Raw genomic sequence first — 18,060 nt, forward strand, 5'->3', positions numbered from 1 at the left:
AATGAGCGTGGTGGCTCTGATACGCGATCTACGAGGAAAGCGTGGAGGAAATGACAATTGAAGTAGCCGTAATGAGCCTGAATTATCAGCCTCATTCATACCCCTGAAGCGGAAGCCTTCTCATCAAAAGCCGTACATCGTAGGAATATCCTGCGCTCTGCATACCATGAAGTACAGTAAAGCACTCCGGCAAAGATAGCGGTGGATCGCCGCAAATCCCCCGCCGCCCGCCTTGTTCGCCCTGCCTTGGCCACATTCGTCGTCATCAACATTATCGCTTGGTACCCCAGTTTCCCTTTGTGGTTTCCAGCCTCCTCGCACGGAGCAGCCCTCCCAACCAGAGGTTTCCGGGCACGAGACGGGATGAGTGCAGTGAGACGACTAGTCCGACGACGACGACGATCGAGCTGTGGGAAATGGAGTTTGAGGTCTCCCTGGAGAACGAGCAGCAGTTCTGGGACGGTGAGTTTGTTTGGTTGGCTGGTTGGTCGATAACCAGAATTTCTACCTATTTCCTCATGCTTTACTTTGCTCTCCTTATCTCAGGGAGTTGTTAGTCGTGCCTAATGTGTTTGTTTGGTAGAAATCCAAGAGATAGTTTCCACTCCTTGCAGCACCGAGGACCTCATCGATAATGCGCTCCGGTCTTATTTGAGTTTGGCCACGAAGTACAAAGGTGGGAGACTGTTCTTTGATCTTGACGGCAGCATGGATTGAAACCAAGCTTCCATGATTTCTCCGATCTGATGGAAAGCTGACTTGACTTTGGCAATTGCAGATGAATACCTCAGTTCGCCGTTCGAGGTCTCGCGCTGCTCGTACAAATTACTCGCATCGAGTATTTTTACCGCCCATGCGGACTACGTTCGAAGACAGATGATATATGGCTTATTACAGGTATGCGCTGGATGATTTCCGTCCATCCAAGGGCTTCGTGTCCCTTTGTTCTGTCTTACAACCGGGCCTGCTGACGGTTTCCGACGGTTTATAGGAGGATGATCCGGACACGCTACATCTGATCGTTTCGTTCCTTCTGTTCGATGGCCGGCAGCATGAGGAGTCCTTTCGGATGATGAATGAGGAGGGTTCATTTCCGCGATTGCTGGAGCTCTTGCAAGTCTACAAAATAAAGGATGGGGGGAATCAGGCTGCGCTTCATCGCATGCTGATGGACTTGCTGTATGAGATGTCGAGAATCCAACGGATAAGAATTGGGGATCTTGGTGAGTGTTCCAGGTGGCTTCGCTGTCTGGAGCAGTCGGCTAATAGGCAACGCATTCTGGGTAGTGCTTGTCGACGATGACTTTATCAAGGGACTCTTTGAGATTATCGAAGATCTCTCCTACGACGCCAGCGACCCCTACCATTATCCTGTGATTCGCGTTTTGGTGAGGATTTGCTTGATCTGGCCCTGCAGGTTTGGAGAATCTTACTGACTCGAACGGTAGCTGGTCTTCAACGAGCAGTTCATGATTTCAGCGCATGATCCTGTGGACGATAAATCGTCGACTCCGTTGACCAATAAGGTCATCAAGGTCTTAGCCATGCATGGGAATCTCTATAAGACATTCGGCGAGAACATCATTCTCCTCATCAACAGAGAAGGTACCAACCTCCGAGATACTCCTCTGTCATGACAAATTTTCTAACAACTCCTAGCGGAGACATCTCTTCAGCTTCTCACACTCAAGCTTCTGTACCTCATATTTACAACCCCTAGCACCTATGAATACTTCTACACCAATGATCTTCATGTCCTGGTTGACATTCTTATTCGAAATCTTCTGGACTTGCCTGAAGAGGCGTCCGCCCTACGACATACATACCTCCGCGTTCTCTACCCATTGCTCGCTCACACGCAGCTGAAGTATCCTCCCCACTACAAGCGCGAAGAACTCAAGAAGGTGCTCAATATTTTGGGCCGGGGCCAGCTATCGAGCAGTGAGGGCGACCTCGAGCGGATATTGCACTTTGAGGAAGTGGACGAAACCACGAGGAGATTAGTCCTCCGATGCGCGGCAGTCGAGTGGTTGCGAGACGAGGAAGCTGAGTCACATAGAGAGAGCGTTGCCTCGTTTGATTCCGCGACCGATGCCGTCCAGACGGACGCGGAGTCTGGTACTCCCACCAGCACGGAAGGCAGTTCGCCTGGGGCTCTATCACCCACCCGGCTTGTTGGATCGGACTCTCCCAAGCCAGACGCGCATCGCAAGCCGAGCGAGATGCAGCGCCTCGGAATGGACTTGGAGCCAGCTTCATGCTCGACTATCAGCGTGCAGGAAGTTGCCAGCCAGCACGAGAAACCCGGTGTCATCACCCCTAGTCGCAATGGCGCACATCCCACAGGGAATGATTCAACTACAGACGCTGTCAGGGCGACCATCAGACCCAAAATCAAGCCAGAGCCCCCCAAATCCCGACGCCGGCGCGGGAGACGCATCACTGAGGAGGAAGACAATCCCGATAAAATCCCCGAGGACGCAGCATCAGCGGCATCGAGTCCAGTCATGGCTTCCACATCTCTCGCTCCCCCAGTCGATCGCAGAAACTCTACAAGCATGTCCGGTCTCGCTCCCCCGGTCCCCGCGCACTTACGTCGCTCTGTTTCGAATCCTCCTCCAGCCCTGCCGCCCCCTCGACGTTCGACTCACCCCCATCCTCTTTCTGGCGACTGCAGCCCTGTAAACAGCAGTCCTCTGAACGTGGCGTCTGTCGGCAAACACGGCCAGAAACCTGAGCCACCGAGGGCACGCCGCTGGGCGAGAGGAAAGCACGCACATGGTGACTCTGCGGACAGGTCCGGGAAGGATTTGCCAATGAACGGTGAAATTTTACCCGAGTCGTCGGCTGAATCGAACGGTGCTGAACGTGTTTGTGAGACAGTGAGTGTGGAGGAGGCGGTTCAAAAGGTGTCGCTGGAGTCTTGATCATTTCGGGCAACGAATCTACGTACAAAGCATACTCTTTTGCATCGTGTGTCAGCGAACAGAGATACCTTTTTGTTTTTGTTGTCCTTACACATACCCATTATGCGGAGGAGGCTGCCGTCTAGGCTAGCCAAGGTTTCGGCGATCAGTACGATTCAATTTAGCGTTCCATAACTCATCATATGACTCTGCTATTCAGTATGTACCAGAAATGTACATGACAAGAAAGGAGAGAAGTATCCATAATCGCAGATTAAAGCATCAATCAGATTGAACCATGAACTCATCAAGTCAATACCCGACCCCACGCCATGCGCATGCAACGCTATACAAAGCCATGCAAGGTGCCCATGCAGTGCAACGCAACTCAACGCAACGCAGATAGAAACGCCATCAGCTAATCCTCTCGCAAGAGCAAAGAATCATAGCACAGCGCAGCGCAGCGTAGAACGCCGGAACCCTTCCCTTACTCGCGCTCCCGCTCCCACCCACTATCCTGAATCCCCCAGAACCGCTCCGCGCCAAACGTCCACGCATTATCCGACTTCCACAAGTCATCGAACGCAGTGAAGAGGACAAAGTCCGGATCGTCCGCAAACGCCCGCCTCAGACTCGCAATGGCTTTCTTCTGGTTCTCCGGCGACGGCACCGCCCGCCCATTCGGCTGGCCCGCATGAGGCCACCCAGACTCCGTAATGACCGTTTTCTTCCCGCCCGCCACGGCGGAAATGCGTCGCGCCTTGTCGATGGCGTACTCGCCCGCGTTCTCGGGGAGCTGGCTGTTGTCGAAGAAGGCGTGGCAGTTGGCGGCGCAGTAGTCGGACGCGGCGCAGAGTTCCGGGTGCTGCAGCATCACCGAGAAGGTGTCGACCGTTACCACGGGGCCCTGGTACCCTGCGCTGCGGAGGATGGTGCGGGCGGTGTTGACGGCGTTGGCGACGTCGCTGGGGTTGTTCTGGCCCTTGTTGACGAGCTCGTTGCCGATGGCGATGGTGTGGAAGACGGACCAGTCCCCGCCTGCGGCCTCGCGGATGTAGTGCAGGCTGTCTGGGAAGTTTTGGAGGTCGAACACGCCTGCGAAGACTTTCAGGCCGTGCTGTCTGGCTGCTTGGGTGACGAGCTTGGTCTGGTCGCAGTCGATGCCGTAGATGCGGATGAAGGCGTGGTGGCGCAGCTGCTCGATGTCCTGGTTGATCTGGTCGAAGGTCTTGCAGGTGCCGTAGCTGGTGTAAGGCGAATAGGATATGCCGAAGCGAGGGTGAGAATTTGTGTTCAGGTCGAGCTCTTCGACGGGGAGACCGGGGAAGAGATTGTCGGGGAGGATATCGCCGGTGTTTGGGAGCAGAGGCAGCTCGGTGGGCGGCTGTCTCGATCTCAGTTATAGTTTCAGACAGGTTATACAGAGGATCAATTGCAGGTAAAACATACGTTCTTGGAGATCGTAGTAGGGGTCTGATGGGTATGCTCAATACTGATTGTGTGTCCAGCGCGATCGACCCAGACGATAACTTGCTCCTTGGGATTGTTGTCGTGCTCGGCGTTGCGACGATGGCCAACTGATATGGTATCTACTAGTCAGCAACGTCTTCGACACTCAAAGGTGTGTTGCGTTGAAAATATCTTACCATGAGGGTGCGCTGCGGACTGGTAGGCCAACAACAGGGCCAGAAGGTTGACCTTGAATCTCATTGCGACGGTCAATCACAGTCCTCGCGTTGAATCCCCCTCAGCACAATCCAAGAGACGGTAGAACCGAACAGAATGATCTAGTCAGTCAGACTAATGAAGGAGTAGAGATTGCGAGGCCAGGCCCGGACTGTGGGCTTAAATACCCTGGCTACAGATGCACATTCACTGCCAGAGAGTCAGTCATAGAACCATCAGAGGCGTAGTGAATTAATGTCCACTTACTCTAGATCTTTAGTGGTGAAATTCATCATGGATTCAGTGATCAGTGAAGGCATGCTCTTAAGTACCAGTACTACACTTGCCTCTGCGGAATGCAGGGCCCATACCTTGCCAAACCCCTCATACAAAAAGAATGTGCTAGGACCCTGGTTTGATAGCATATTCCTCAGGGGCTGTAACTGCAAGACAGTAGCATGACCGACATGCTCTGCCTTGGTTCTCCTTCATAGGGTTGTCGAAGCTCTTGGAAAAAGTGAAAAGTAGTCCTCTTGTCTCAACCAGTACCAAGGGAGACTTCCCTGGCATAACCCTTCGACACTCAATCTTTGACCGACATAGGGCAGATGTATAAACGTGATTTTTCTGATAATTATGTAGATTTAAAGACCATCCTAAAGGATACAGGCTTTACAATTGTTGACGTTTAGTGACGTCAAGAAGGGTAGGAAGGGAGAACTAGGGAGGTTGTACGTTGCGTTTAGGGAATTAGGGTAGGAACCCGAGGCATTCATCTTTACAATCCAGATAATAGTATCCCAAGGTGGTGCTATATGTCTTAATACTATAAGATGGTGTTTTTTTAAGCCATTAGGACACGATACGAGATTCTGAATTATGAATAATGACTTTGAACTTGGTAGGAGCCAGTATCTCGTGAAGCTTCAAGGCTATTCATATTGTTGAAAGGGCGGACAATTACCGGCATAATAGCTATGTGACCCTTGTTTCTTCTATTCTACCTTATGTTACTCTGGATCTCTTAATTTTCATTACGTCTACAGAATGGTCGATTATTGTTGGAGAGAATACCGTTTTATCCCCTTGTATTAAAAGCATAAGTCTAAAGATGCTGAGAGTGAACACACAGCAAGGCCTAATTATAAACAATTGACAAAGCAGTCTTCCATGCACCACAGGTGTCATTACGCCCGTTCCCCTCGTATGAGGTTGGCGGGGAAAATGGCCCGATTGTTCCAAACTGCTTTGCCGGAATGAGGTCGATGGCTGCTGTACGCATCCATCATAATGGTGTATTGTACACAAAGCTGAGAGTAGGAGTGTCACAAGACAGGAGAAAGACGCCCGAGAAGTCACGGCGATGTAGGTCAATTACGAAGCGATCGAGGTCATGACAGCATAAGAGTTTCGGATTGAGCCCGTTGAGAAAGAGATATGGGCGAAGAAGTGATCTACTTTCTCTTGCTCACCACCTTCGTGATAGCATGGCGAATTATCGTTCCGGCCTTTTCGATTTCCTTTCTCGTCAAGCCGGTGGTGACACACACCTTGAGCGCTGGAGGAACAATTTGCTTCGGCTGAAAGTTATCATCCAGAGACTTGAGACGGCTGATAAGGACACCATTTGCAAGGCACTAGTAGAAAGTCAGTTCTCATTGAATCCCATGACAGCTGGGAAGCGCTCAGATCCGAGATTGCATACCTCGTCAACCACATCCTGCAGCAAGAACTGCTGGTCTTCCGCAGTAAGTCTCTTCGCGGCCACCACCTCGGGTTTGAGAACAAGGATCATAACGGGATTCTCAGGGGCGCTGGTACAATACACCCAATCGCTGCGAGGATCCAACTGTGCCCACATAGCTTTGGTATGCTCCCTCAGCTGCGATACCAGTTCGGGGCCATTCTGAAGCAAGTTGATCGTTGCACTGGCTGTGGTCGATAGAAGGGCAGGCAATGCCGCTGAGAATGTATATGCGGCGGCAGAGATCCGTTGATGATGGACAATTTCCTCAGAACCAGCACAGAAACCGCCTCCAGCGACGAGTGGGCCGGCCAGCGAGCCCACAATCATATCAACTTCTGCCGCATCGACGTTTTGGTGCTCGGTGACGCCTCGGCCGGTTCTTCCCAAGACGCCAAATGACCAAGTTTCGTCAAGGATGAGTCGGAATTTGTACTTTAGTTTCAGTTCAATCTTCACCTCTCTGTCAGACTGTGCCATATATTCTCATAGCCGGGGGAAAAGGGAACAGTCACGTACGATTTTGGGAAGATCAACCATGTCACCATACGATTCAAAAAGGCCCTCGGTGATTATGAACCTTCTCGTGAGGGGCTTTCTCGCTTGCTCTTTGCTGACCTTCGCAAGAACTCTTTCCAAGTCTTCCATATCATTATGCTCATACCACCGGACCATGCTGCGCGAAATCTGAATACCCTTCCGAATGGCGAAATTGACGCCCTTGTCGGCAACAATGATATCTCCACGCTTCGAAAATGCCGGGATAACGCTCGATATGGTAGAGAATGCCTGTGAGTAGATGATGCAGGCTGCTGTGCCGAGATAGGCAGCAACATCTGCTTCCGTCTTCATATGTACATCTTGAGTGCCGTAAAATCCTCGGGGACCACAAGGGCCCACTCCGTAATTGCGAAGCGTCTGGATTGCCTTTTCCTTGAGACCCTCGTTTGTATTAAAGTTATAGAAGTTGAAAGAACCAAGATTCATCACCGTGCGACCGTTGGACAGTTTGGACTTGGGCCCGATTGGACTGTAGACCATCAAACATCAGCATCGCAGAGACAATTAAAATGAGAGTGAGCATACCCAACAATCACTGTCCGCTTCTCGACCTCCATTTCCTCCAGAGCGGTGGGCTGTCCCACAAGAGGCTCCGGCATCCATTCGTCCACGAGGTCATCAATCTCATCCTCGGAAAGTTTGACGACTCCGGGTTTCGTTGAGTACTTTGGTGCAAGCAGATAGCGAACGGCGAATAGGAAGAGGAACAATTCAACGGCGGATCGGATCGGATCATTCTGATAGCTCGATTTCACGTATCGCAGGAAAATTGCAGATCCTGGTAGCCGGTGAAACAGATTTGCGAGCTCATGGAGGTATTCCGAAAGGAGACGTTGGGTCTCCTGGATATCCATGATGAACGGAAAGAACGCGGCCTTCGGGGCGCAAGGCCAAAGTTTGAGCTTCAGGAAACGTAGATTGATGTAATCATTCACGGGCAGTTGCAGCGAGCAATAATAATACTGTCGGCAGATGAGGGACTATCTGAGGAAACGCAACGAAAGATGAGCCGTCGGTTTGGGATATCCAGTCAGGACGATCGGCGAAACACGTCGAGCACGTGATGTACCTAAATGTTTCTTTCTCAGGCAACGACACCACAAATAATGACACTACTATGGTAACTAGGTCCTATTTCCAGATGCTGAAAATCAGGAATTGTATCTCGAAGTACCAGCCTATGATATTTCTGTTTCTATCTTTGGCGATGGTCGCCACAAGAGGCTGTCATTGTAAGCCGGCAATCTAATACGGGGTAGCGACATCTGGACCCTGGGAACGAAGCTGAATATCATGCATGATACCCTAAGCAAAGTACTACCTCGATAATGCAGTTTATGATGAATCTTCTGTATTGATTTCAGGGTCCTCGAAAGCAACTAGACAGTAAACAAATTGAACAGTGAAAAACAGCGACTTTATGCGGCTCAGCGACTTCGAGGCGCTGGATACTTTATACAGCTCGTGTTCATGATGCCATTTCTGCAAAAAAAAAATTTAAAAAGCAGGCGAACAGAGAGGGTCGAGAATTAAAAAAAAAAAAGTTACAGCGACTTCTAGCTCGTTGCAGTGGCCGCGCTTGAGGAGCTCTCGACTGGCTCAAAACCAGCGGGAATATTGTTGCCGGTGTATGTCACCATAGTGTCGTTGTTGTCCTTGTCAAGAGGCTGCATCAAGCCACTGATGGGAATGCTGAGATTTTTAGCCAATCCCATGGAACGAGCAATAAGTGGAGCAATGAGAAGGACAAGGAATAGAACGAGCATCGCGAAGTAGAGAATAGCAAAGCGGATGACTCTTCTTTTCCTGAGCTTCGATTGCTTGAGGGAATAGATTGGAGGGCGGATTTGGCGACTAGAGCAGTGTTAGACAAGATGCAATCCAATATCGTTGTTTAGAGTGTTCCTTACCTTGGCCGCAGCCAGAAGAGCATGACCGAGTGGAATTTGTCAATGAATGGGACGCAGAGGGCGGGCAGCATAGCGAACAAGAGTATGTGACCCAAAACGAAGTCTGCAGAGAAGTATCCCAACTCCGTAATCTTGCACAGGAACTCACGGCCAGGTTGAGACATCGAGTGCCAACCCATGCTGTACCACTTGCCGGTCCACCATGCGATATTAGATTGGTCGTGCTTGAACTCGCGAGTCAATGCAAGGGCAATGATGAGCTTGTAGATAAAACGCTGAATAGCCGCCGCTGCAATCATGCCCATGAGGGTTCTCGGCCAGGACCAAGCCTCAAGGAAGAACATGACTTCGAAGATGGCGAGCAATGCAATGACGGCTATAGCGTGCGCAATGGCGGCGAGAACAGCACCGAATTTCTTGCAGCACATGCTGAAGATGGGCCCCATACAGCAAGCCATGCCGAAGAAAGCACCAGCAACGCCTGCATTGATGCCGATTGGTCCAGCGGCAACAATGGCAATTCGCATGATGGCATCCATAGCTTCCTTTGGGTCACCAGTTTTTCCAGTTCTGGAGTTGATGTAGAGATAGGGAACTAGAGTCACAGCAACAAGTACCAGGGGTGCCACAATCTCGCTGAAGAAAATGTTGGTGATACGAGCCCTGGGAACATCGCCGGAACCCTTTTCAGATGGCACACCCAAAAGCTTGCGCTTGTAACCCGTGATCCGAGTACGAGACAGACGACAGAATCCGATCCAAGAAGATGCGTGTGAGCGCGAATTACCACGTGAAAGCCACCTGAGATAATCGCGGTAATCAATGAAGAAATCATTCCAGGCGAACTGGTGGGGGTTGAACAAGAACGGCGAGATGCAGAGGGCGAGCAGAGAGACCCAGAACCAAATGAGAGCCGCCGTCCAGACGGTGGACGTCGCGAACAGAAGCATAAGCAGCGAACGCGCGCCAGCGTAGATGGAGGGACCTGCAAAACGCGAGTATAAGACACCAAAGGGAATGCGGGCCGTGGCGAAGCCACGACCAGTACCGATATATCGCGCACCGCCGAAAGAAAGGTTCTGGTGGACAGCGTTGGCATAGATCTGGCAGACAAACACCTCGAACATGAAGGAGACGGAACCGAAGTGTTTGGCTAGACGCATGGCCATCCGCCATACTCCCCTCTCTGTCAGTTCCTGTACGGCCAGTGGGACGAAAGAGATGAAGAAGACGATGAAGATCGAGATGATACAACGGTTGACCCAGTCGACGATCGGGGTGAGATTGGCACAGTAAGTTGGTCGAAGAGGATCCGTGATCGGCAAGTCAGGGTTGTAACGGCAAGTGATGGTCTCGTGCTTCAGAGCTCCCAGGTTGATTAGGACAATCATGAACATCTGCACCGACAACATGATAAACATATTGTTAATGTGGAAGCCAGGGTGAGCATAGTAAAATGACAGGAAGCGGTCGAGAGGCAATTGAGTGCCGAGATAGTAGTACTCTCTGGACAACATCTGCTCGCCCATACCCGTACCGATCTTGGTTGTGAAGTTCAAAATGGAGCCAAAACCAAGATCACGACCTTTACCACATTGGTAGTACTCGCAGTGCTTGATGCGACCACCACGGATCATGGCAGTCATACCGGCATAGATATCCTCGTTCAGATGCAGACCTTTTTGAGCTTTCGAGATACCGCCACGAGTTGTCATGAAGATGCCGTTCAGGAAATCGGGGTGACCATAGTGAAGCTTACCACCGATCTGAGCCAGCGTACGAGCGAAAAGGGTACCGAAAGTCTGTTCTTTCCCAGCCGCGACGTCACCAAGCACGCCGATATTCTCGGAGAAAATGTATTCACGGGCACCAAGAATGGCCACGGGGTTGGTGTTCGTAGAGGGAATGCCGGGCGTGTAGGGGGAGACGTTGTCAGTAGTCAATTCCTCGAACTCGGCGAGGACACTACGGATCTTGAGACACTCTTCGAGATAGTTGTCCTGATTGGCATCGATCACTTGGATATACTCGCCACGGTAGAAGATGATCGAGTGATTCTGGTTGTCAGACTTGCCATCTCCTAAAATTGGGTTTCCAGAAAGCTGAATCCTAAACTTCGGCTTCCGCATACCGTTCTCCAACAGCTCGCAGTGTCCATCAATAAGGGCAGAGTACAGACGGGGCTCTTCACCTTCATTGACAGGGGGTTCCTCGTCCAGGTAGGCGATTTGGAGATCTGGGTAAGCCCTGAGAAGGAACTCGGTATTCTCACGCTCTTCCTTGTTGAACTTGGCGTAGCGCTGCATAGAAACGACGATCTTGAATTTGCGGCGCGCCATCCTCTCAAGCTCTCGTTCGAGCTTCTCAGAATTACCACCGAACATCTGCACGACCTCTGGATTTTCAACCCGGTACAGGAGCTTGATCGCCCTGCTGTAATTCATGAACCCGGAAACAGTGCGGTAGAGTGTCTGTGAACGCAATGAGGACCAAATACGAGTCCGAAGGGTGTACTCTGGAGCAGCGGACTTGAAACCAATGCAATAGAAAGGAAGGTCATCAATCTTGCTCTTAGCAACATCCTTTTCACTCTTCTCGGGTTCGCCATTGAACTGGGAGGTTTCATCGGCCAAAATCTTGGTGTCCTTGACGAAGCAGTCCCACTCGTGAGGATGAAGTTGTTTGAGGTACTCCAGCAGCGTCACGCGAGAGTAAGGCTCATCCTCACGGATAATCTCACGCAGGGAGAGGAGGATCTTCTCGCTGTAGTGGGGGATCAAAACGGTGAATGTAGGCATATTGTCCACAGGAAGGGGCTCGGGCATAGGGGTAGAGAGTGATTGCGCGAAGAACGAAATCCGACGCTCAGCTTCACTACCAGGCGGGAAGAACTCAGTCTTGAAAGATTGATCCTCCTGAGACACAAAGAAAGTGGGCGCACGCAGGGTCCGTTTGCCTTCTTGCTCAGAAGGAACCTGGTGGTAGAGGAGCTTCTGGACATGGTCTATGGCCAGCAGATGCTCCCGGTACATTGAGATGATGATGGCGTTCCAAACTTGAGAAATCAATACCTTAGGCTTGTACTTGATTTCCATGTCGGTGGTGGCGAGGACCTTTGAGTAAATACGCTTGGGCAGTCGGGAGAAGATGTTTCTCCAGGGCGACCAGATCGATACACCCAGGTAGAACGACCTTGCAACAGAGAAGACAGTGTTGCAAATAATGTACCAAAGGTAACTGTCCAAGAAGAAGAGCGTCAAGTCCATGAAGAACATCAAGCCGAGAAGAATCTGGGGCTGTTTGTGGCACAGAACATTCCCAATGTATTTCACACCCGCACACGCATGTATTTGCATGGGTGAGAGGATTCGAATCGGGTCCTTGAAAGACAGGGTCAGGAAGAAGTACGATTCCGCCAACTTAGCACCGAAAACGCAGACCCATAGGCCGTACGACATCCACATATCGTTGCCGTGCAGACGTGGGAAGCTTGCGGTGAATGTCTGGCTAGCCACGTACTGACGGCCATGCTTCTTCAGGTAACTGCCGAAAAGTCCGCCAAGCGGCATAACAGAGAAGAAGACGAAAGTTGCCAGCGCGACGAAAAAGTGGACAATACCAACAATCAAAGGGATGGTGCTGCTGATGCCCATGCTCTTGCTGTATGCGAAAACAAACACACCAGGACCCAGATTGATGATGAAAACCAGGAGCAGGAACATCAATCGCTTGGTGAGATGCTGAGCTCCTGCCCAGCGCCTAGGCACGTACATCCATTCACAGATAGTAGCCGCGATCTGGATGAAAGAGACCAGGGCGCCTCCGAAACCGACGGCGGACCAAATCCTATAACCAGGGGGGCTATTGTTCACTTGCTGTTGATAATTGTCGGTGTAGAGCGATTGTGCGTTGTAAGCAGTAAAGAACCAGAAAGCACCCAGGTGGATGACCCAAATACGGTTGAAGTTGGTGATCAAGTGGAACCAAGATCGTGTTTCCTTGTAGGTCTTGAAGAAAGCCTTCTTCCAGACGACATCCTTCAGCTTTGCCCATCGCTCAGCCGGAGGGATGTCAACCAGGCGCGTCTTGTCCTCGAAGACAATCCGCTCGATACCTTCTGGGTACCAGAAAAGCTGGTTCATATCATCATAACCAATGATCTGGTTATGATCGCGCTCACGACGTACGTATTTCCCATCCACGATTTCATAGCCCTGATCACGGCAATACTGGTAAAGAGGCGTGATGATCTCGTTAAGATAAGTGAATTCTTCAACAGGCTCAACTCGGTTCTGACACTCGGGCGAGTTGTAGTAGTCGTCGGCGCATTTGAAGATGAAGCAAAGACATTCGGGTAGGAACCGGACCTGGTTGGCTTCACCCCAGCAGAGCAAAAACAGTGCCAGTTGGCGAACTCTGTCATGCTGGGACATCTTATTCATCCGAGTTTTCCATCTGTACTCGGCGGCCTCCAAGCTATTGTCACCCTCCAGGGCTTCCAATGTCTCCTCAACGTTCTCCGGGTTCTGCTGGGCGGCTTTCTTGGCTGCTTTCCGCGCTTTCCTTGTCTTACGGTCGGCTTTTCCAAGCTTCATGTTGGCAAAACCCACGGCATCGTCCAAGTCCAGGTGGGCAGCGAAATACCAACGTCGGTAGTTGGCATTGTCACCTCCAATGTAGTCGGCGTGCAAGGAAAGAAGCGCCTGGTTGGGCGTCATGCGGGAAGCCCGCGAATCCAGCATCGTCATCAAGTGATCATACATGTTGCGCATGCTGTCTCGTTGGAAGCCGAACTTATTCACTAGATCGAGGAAAATGTCTTCTATCTCCTCCTTGGAGACGGGGACCTGACCATCTGACGCCCACGCAGGGTAAGGCTCTCGAGATCGCTGACCAGCGGGCAGAGCATTGCCGTAGTCCATGCCGTACACTGGGGTTGATGCTCCGGAGGACCTGTTGGCCMCATATGAGATCTGAGATGACGGTGGGCGGTACCCGTACCCACGTCCACCATACTGGCTATCGGCGTAGCTGTTGTAACGTTCGTCACCGCGGCCGTAATAGTCCATATCGGCCGCACGAGCGGTTTCAGACCTCATGGTGAAGTCACTGAATGTCTCCGAGTCTTCTTCCGAATCACCTCGGCGTCTTCCCCGATTATCGTAGCCCTGCTGGCCATTGCCCTGGTCGTAGTATTGGTCACCGTAGTAGTCGTCGTGCGGCTGACCAGCATCGTAGTATCCTCCTTCATGCTGATTGTGGTTGCCGTCCGCGCCATAGTACCCGCTATGACTGGTTAGTAAGTGTCTGCAAACCCAACGTTGGAGACATACGATCTGTCGTAGTAACCATCACCATAGTCATGGTCATAGTAAGCTTGCCCATGTTCATCTTGATAGTAGGAGTCACCATGTTCCTGATGGCCATAGCCATCATTGTAATGGCCTCCCCCTTGTTGATATCCCGACATGCTGAATGAAACTGTGGACAGCTCTGCGGCGGACGGTAGAATCTTAGCTTCTGGTGTACCTTTCGCAAAAGAGATGGAAGTTGCAATGGGAACCTTACATCAAGGACTACCCATTAAATGATTAGAAGTTAAAGACCAATCGTTCCCACAATATCAGAACATAGATCGATAACAGCTCAGCCGTTTCCAAGGGTGAATCTCGAGTCGCAGTAAACCAGACGCGTTGTGATGTATATTGACGATTCACCAGTCCCAGACCGCGCAGCCGTTTAGTAGACGATGAAACGATGGAGTATCCTTCAACCCAAGCAATGAACCAGATGACCGTTATCGACGAAGGTGATTAACGAGCGGATGTGGAAACCGAGAGGGAAGATAAGAAAGTGAAAAAGGTGAGATGGCGAAAAAAAAAAAAGTCGATACTGAGGGAAAAGCGAAGTAATCTATTGCAGAGTCGGTGCTGCAGATTTAGTCTGATGCAACAGCCCAGGCCGCAGAAAACAGGCTCCCTCTTCTTTCCTCAAACGAAAGCCAGAAAGAGGGAAGGGAGCGTTGGCCGAAGTCTTCACCAGAAAAACTTCTGCTTTCCTTCCTCTGACAGTAACAATATTAAAGAGCGAACGAACCGTCAAAACGAAAGTGGTCAGAACAGAAGGAAAATGACGAAGAGATGGACGAAGGTAGGGAGGGAAGACTTGAGTTGGACAGTAGTGAGGAAAAGGAAAAGGATTGACGACCAACTCAGGGAAAATGCTGGCGCTACGGCAATTGTGGTTATTTTGGGATCTGGATCTGCCAACTTACGGGCAACAATCAAGCACATGAGGGTGTTACCTTCCTTTACTGCTGTTTTGGCCTAAATGTACACAAAATGTATGTATGGTACCTACCAGGTAAGCACGAAGTAGGTGGGGAAGGTACTATACTGGTATCGTATGGTAACTTTAGTGATCGCTCTGTACCTAGGTACATAATGCAGGCATTGCACCATGTTTAGGGGTGTATGGTTACCTGGATCTGTATCAGGTACGATCCTGACCTGAATACAATAAATAGATCAACTTAGATGTTGCTCATCCCTTTATAATTTTGGAGAGGTTGGCAGAAATCGACCATTTATAAAGCCAGCCATCTTCTCATGGAAGAACCAGAGAGTGAGCCAAACAGCTCTGTACTGTCAGAGTCAGTAAATTTTTCAGTCTGCCTTTATCTTTCCTCAATCCCACTACTTTTAATTGTCAAATAATGCGTTGGCCTTCCAAGTTTTGAAGCCACCACCTTCTTTTCAATCACATCAAGCAGGTTGAGATTCGAAGTTTAGACAAGCTAAAGTGTAGTTATGGATTCACAGTAGCAAATGACCAGCCACCATGGCCGCCGGAACCCATGGAAGCTGATGGCGCCGGACGGCCCCTGAAACCAGACCCACTGCGTTTCTTTGAGACGCAACAATGAAACGTAATTATCCAATTTATTACCTTAATACATGGTCCGTACCCTGGTATTTTACAGAGTACGCAAAGAACTAAATTACAGCAACGTGTGGACAGCTTTTCTGAACTTTTGGTATGCAGGGATGTACTTCGCCCATTCCTGTTAATGGGTCTTGGGGCCTTCTGTTCTGCGCCAGCATATATCAGAGTGGCAACCTCATGAATGCGTCGCTATGCAGCTGCGATTGGAGACTTGAAGAAGAAAGAGCTTTGTTTATGATTATTAATGCTCTTATACCTCTCTTAGCATATGGTTGGTTATAACTGACTCTTAGAAATCAGGGATGCATTATGCTTTCACATATAGTCCCAATTACTGCAAAATTGCTGCTGCTTATGCTACATAGTGTATTGCACTAATATTGAAGCAGCGTGTCTGAATAACAAGTCAATTATTCTTATATTAATTGCTATCTTTATGAGATACGTACCTGCATTGAATTTTGTCAGGGTTCCGCCGACCATCAAACCCATCAGACTCAGCGAATTCTATGGGGTACTTGCCCCATAGTAAGATGCAAACTAAGGTACAAACTACAACTCACATACGTAGTAACTTACGTGTATGGATTGCATCGGTAGCGCCTAACCTAGGAGCTAGCCACTTTCATAGCTGAATGCAGCCATGAATAGAATTCATTCGCCACTCAAAAAGTACTACGAGTAAATATTTTATGCTTGATAGACTGCTTGGTAGATTTGTATGGTCTACGAAGTATGGAGCGCGAATAATGCCTATCAACCTTGGCAGAATAAGCAAGATTAACACTGTAACACCAAGTCTTAAGCCTAGAGAGGTGTGGTGCCACAGAAATAAGAGTCTGCCGATCTTAATGGTCCGGTGTCAGGACGGCGGCCCTCCATTATTTAAAATCAACAAGGCATCGTCAAATTTGCTGACATCTCTCTGGCGATTCCGGAAGGTACCGGTGTAAGTTCAGATATTCTAGGTTCGAAGCTCGAAAGTTAACCCCGCTGTTGGCTGACAGATTGATATCCTAAGTTCGTAGTCCATCCAAGACCGCAGTAATAGTGTACGGACGTACGAAAGCACACAAGCCTTGAGAACAGAATTATGATGCAATCGTACTACCAGTAATCAGACTTTGTGCCTCTTGTAGAACGAAACAGTTTACCGTCAACCGAGCCATATTTTCTTTCGGCGACTCTATTGAGTACTGCTAATCAATTAGATACTTTACCCGCTCCATACGGAGCAAGGACTTAATGATTCAGACCAAACTATCATAGCTTCTAGAATCCTGCCTTCTTCTGTTCCGCCTCATCTCCTTAGAAACTGTCACGACTTTTAGATATCAGATATAACCACTCGAAAATAGAACAGTCGAGATTTAACATGGTAGCTTGAGCAAATCTCATTGTACGGTCAACGATGCCAACGAGTTTCAAACTAGTGCTTAGGTTTTGAAATTAGAATCGGAGATAAGTGTACCCACACTGAGTACTCCGTTGAAAAGATTGCAATTCCACTCTATGGAGTACATACTATGGCACTATTGGTTCAAGTTCTTTAAATGATGGCCTAGACAAAGCCATCAATAATCATTATTACGCCAATTTATTTGAGTACAACCGTGTCATCCTCCTTATGCGAAGTATCGTCTCCTGAACTTCATCACTTACAATAAGAGGAATTTATTATTGCTAGGTACCTCCCCACCAGGTATGGTAAAGCGGAGATGTGTTTCCAAATATATCACAATCCCAATTGGACAATCATCTTTTGGTACCCTGATCCTGATTCCTGACATCCATGGAACCAATTACTGAGCTTTGACGTTAATTACCAGTACCACCATCTTCCTCCCGTCCTGTCCTGTAGGTATGTGTTGAACAAACCCGTTGACTACAGGACGTATGTAGTACACAGATCCCACAAGGTCTGTCATACAAAGTACTCTGTAGGTGGTTTAGGCATACAAATTAGCTACGGCAGTGGTTGGTAGATAAGGTAATAATGCATTACCTCAGGTATCACTCAGGCAAATGAAGCATGCAATATCCAAGGTATCTAATTCTGCATTAGATACAGCTCAGTCAATCATCGGCCAAGTCCACAAATACCCTGTGGCGACCGAGGAAGGGGAGCCAGGAGCTCTTGAGCAAAAAAAGGTAGATTATCCACTCAACCATTGCAGTGCTCTCCTTGCAGAATATTGTGCATTATCACTATCTCAATCTACTCAAAGAGGATCGGATGTCCTCTCCGATTTTTTAAAAAATTGCCATTTCAAAGACGCCCTCTCGAAGATTCCTTAACCCACAGGTGGATATTACGTTGCGGAAGTTT

At 49.5% G+C, this 18,060-nt stretch overlaps 4 protein-coding genes across 4 annotated transcripts; 1 reads left to right on the forward strand and 3 right to left on the reverse strand.

The window, feature by feature from the left end:
* Nucleotides 1-416: 416 nt before the first annotated feature.
* Asppvi_011168 (uncharacterized protein) lies at nt 417-2,927 on the forward strand (the record flags this gene model as incomplete). Its single annotated transcript, XM_043307003.1, has 7 exons — nt 417-462; nt 584-676; nt 779-897; nt 992-1,223; nt 1,288-1,388; nt 1,449-1,605; nt 1,660-2,927. The coding sequence occupies 7 exons, from the start codon at nt 417-419 to the stop codon at nt 2,925-2,927; spliced, it is 2,016 nt and encodes a 671-aa protein (XP_043162938.1).
* A 466-nt stretch (nt 2,928-3,393) lies between these two features.
* Nucleotides 3,394-4,616, reverse strand: scw4 (putative cell wall glucanase (Scw4); the record flags this gene model as incomplete). Its single annotated transcript, XM_043307004.1, has 3 exons — nt 3,394-4,290; nt 4,356-4,483; nt 4,553-4,616. The coding sequence occupies 3 exons, from the start codon at nt 4,614-4,616 to the stop codon at nt 3,394-3,396; spliced, it is 1,089 nt and encodes a 362-aa protein (XP_043162939.1).
* A 1,409-nt stretch (nt 4,617-6,025) lies between these two features.
* lcbA (serine C-palmitoyltransferase subunit lcbA) lies at nt 6,026-7,730 on the reverse strand (the record flags this gene model as incomplete). The annotated part of the gene is made up of 4 exons (XM_043307005.1): nt 6,026-6,208; nt 6,277-6,768; nt 6,835-7,345; nt 7,402-7,730. The coding sequence occupies 4 exons, from the start codon at nt 7,728-7,730 to the stop codon at nt 6,026-6,028; spliced, it is 1,515 nt and encodes a 504-aa protein (XP_043162940.1).
* A 702-nt stretch (nt 7,731-8,432) lies between these two features.
* Nucleotides 8,433-14,256, reverse strand: Asppvi_011171 (1,3-beta-glucan synthase; the record flags this gene model as incomplete). Its single annotated transcript, XM_043307006.1, has 3 exons — nt 8,433-8,730; nt 8,787-14,072; nt 14,120-14,256. The coding sequence occupies 3 exons, from the start codon at nt 14,254-14,256 to the stop codon at nt 8,433-8,435; spliced, it is 5,721 nt and encodes a 1,906-aa protein (XP_043162941.1).
* Nucleotides 14,257-18,060: the final 3,804 nt, after the last annotated feature.

The sequence above is a fragment of the Aspergillus pseudoviridinutans genome, assembly GCF_018340605.1.
Source record: "Aspergillus pseudoviridinutans IFM 55266 DNA, scaffold_9, whole genome shotgun sequence".
Classification (NCBI taxonomy): domain Eukaryota; kingdom Fungi; phylum Ascomycota; class Eurotiomycetes; order Eurotiales; family Aspergillaceae; genus Aspergillus; species Aspergillus pseudoviridinutans.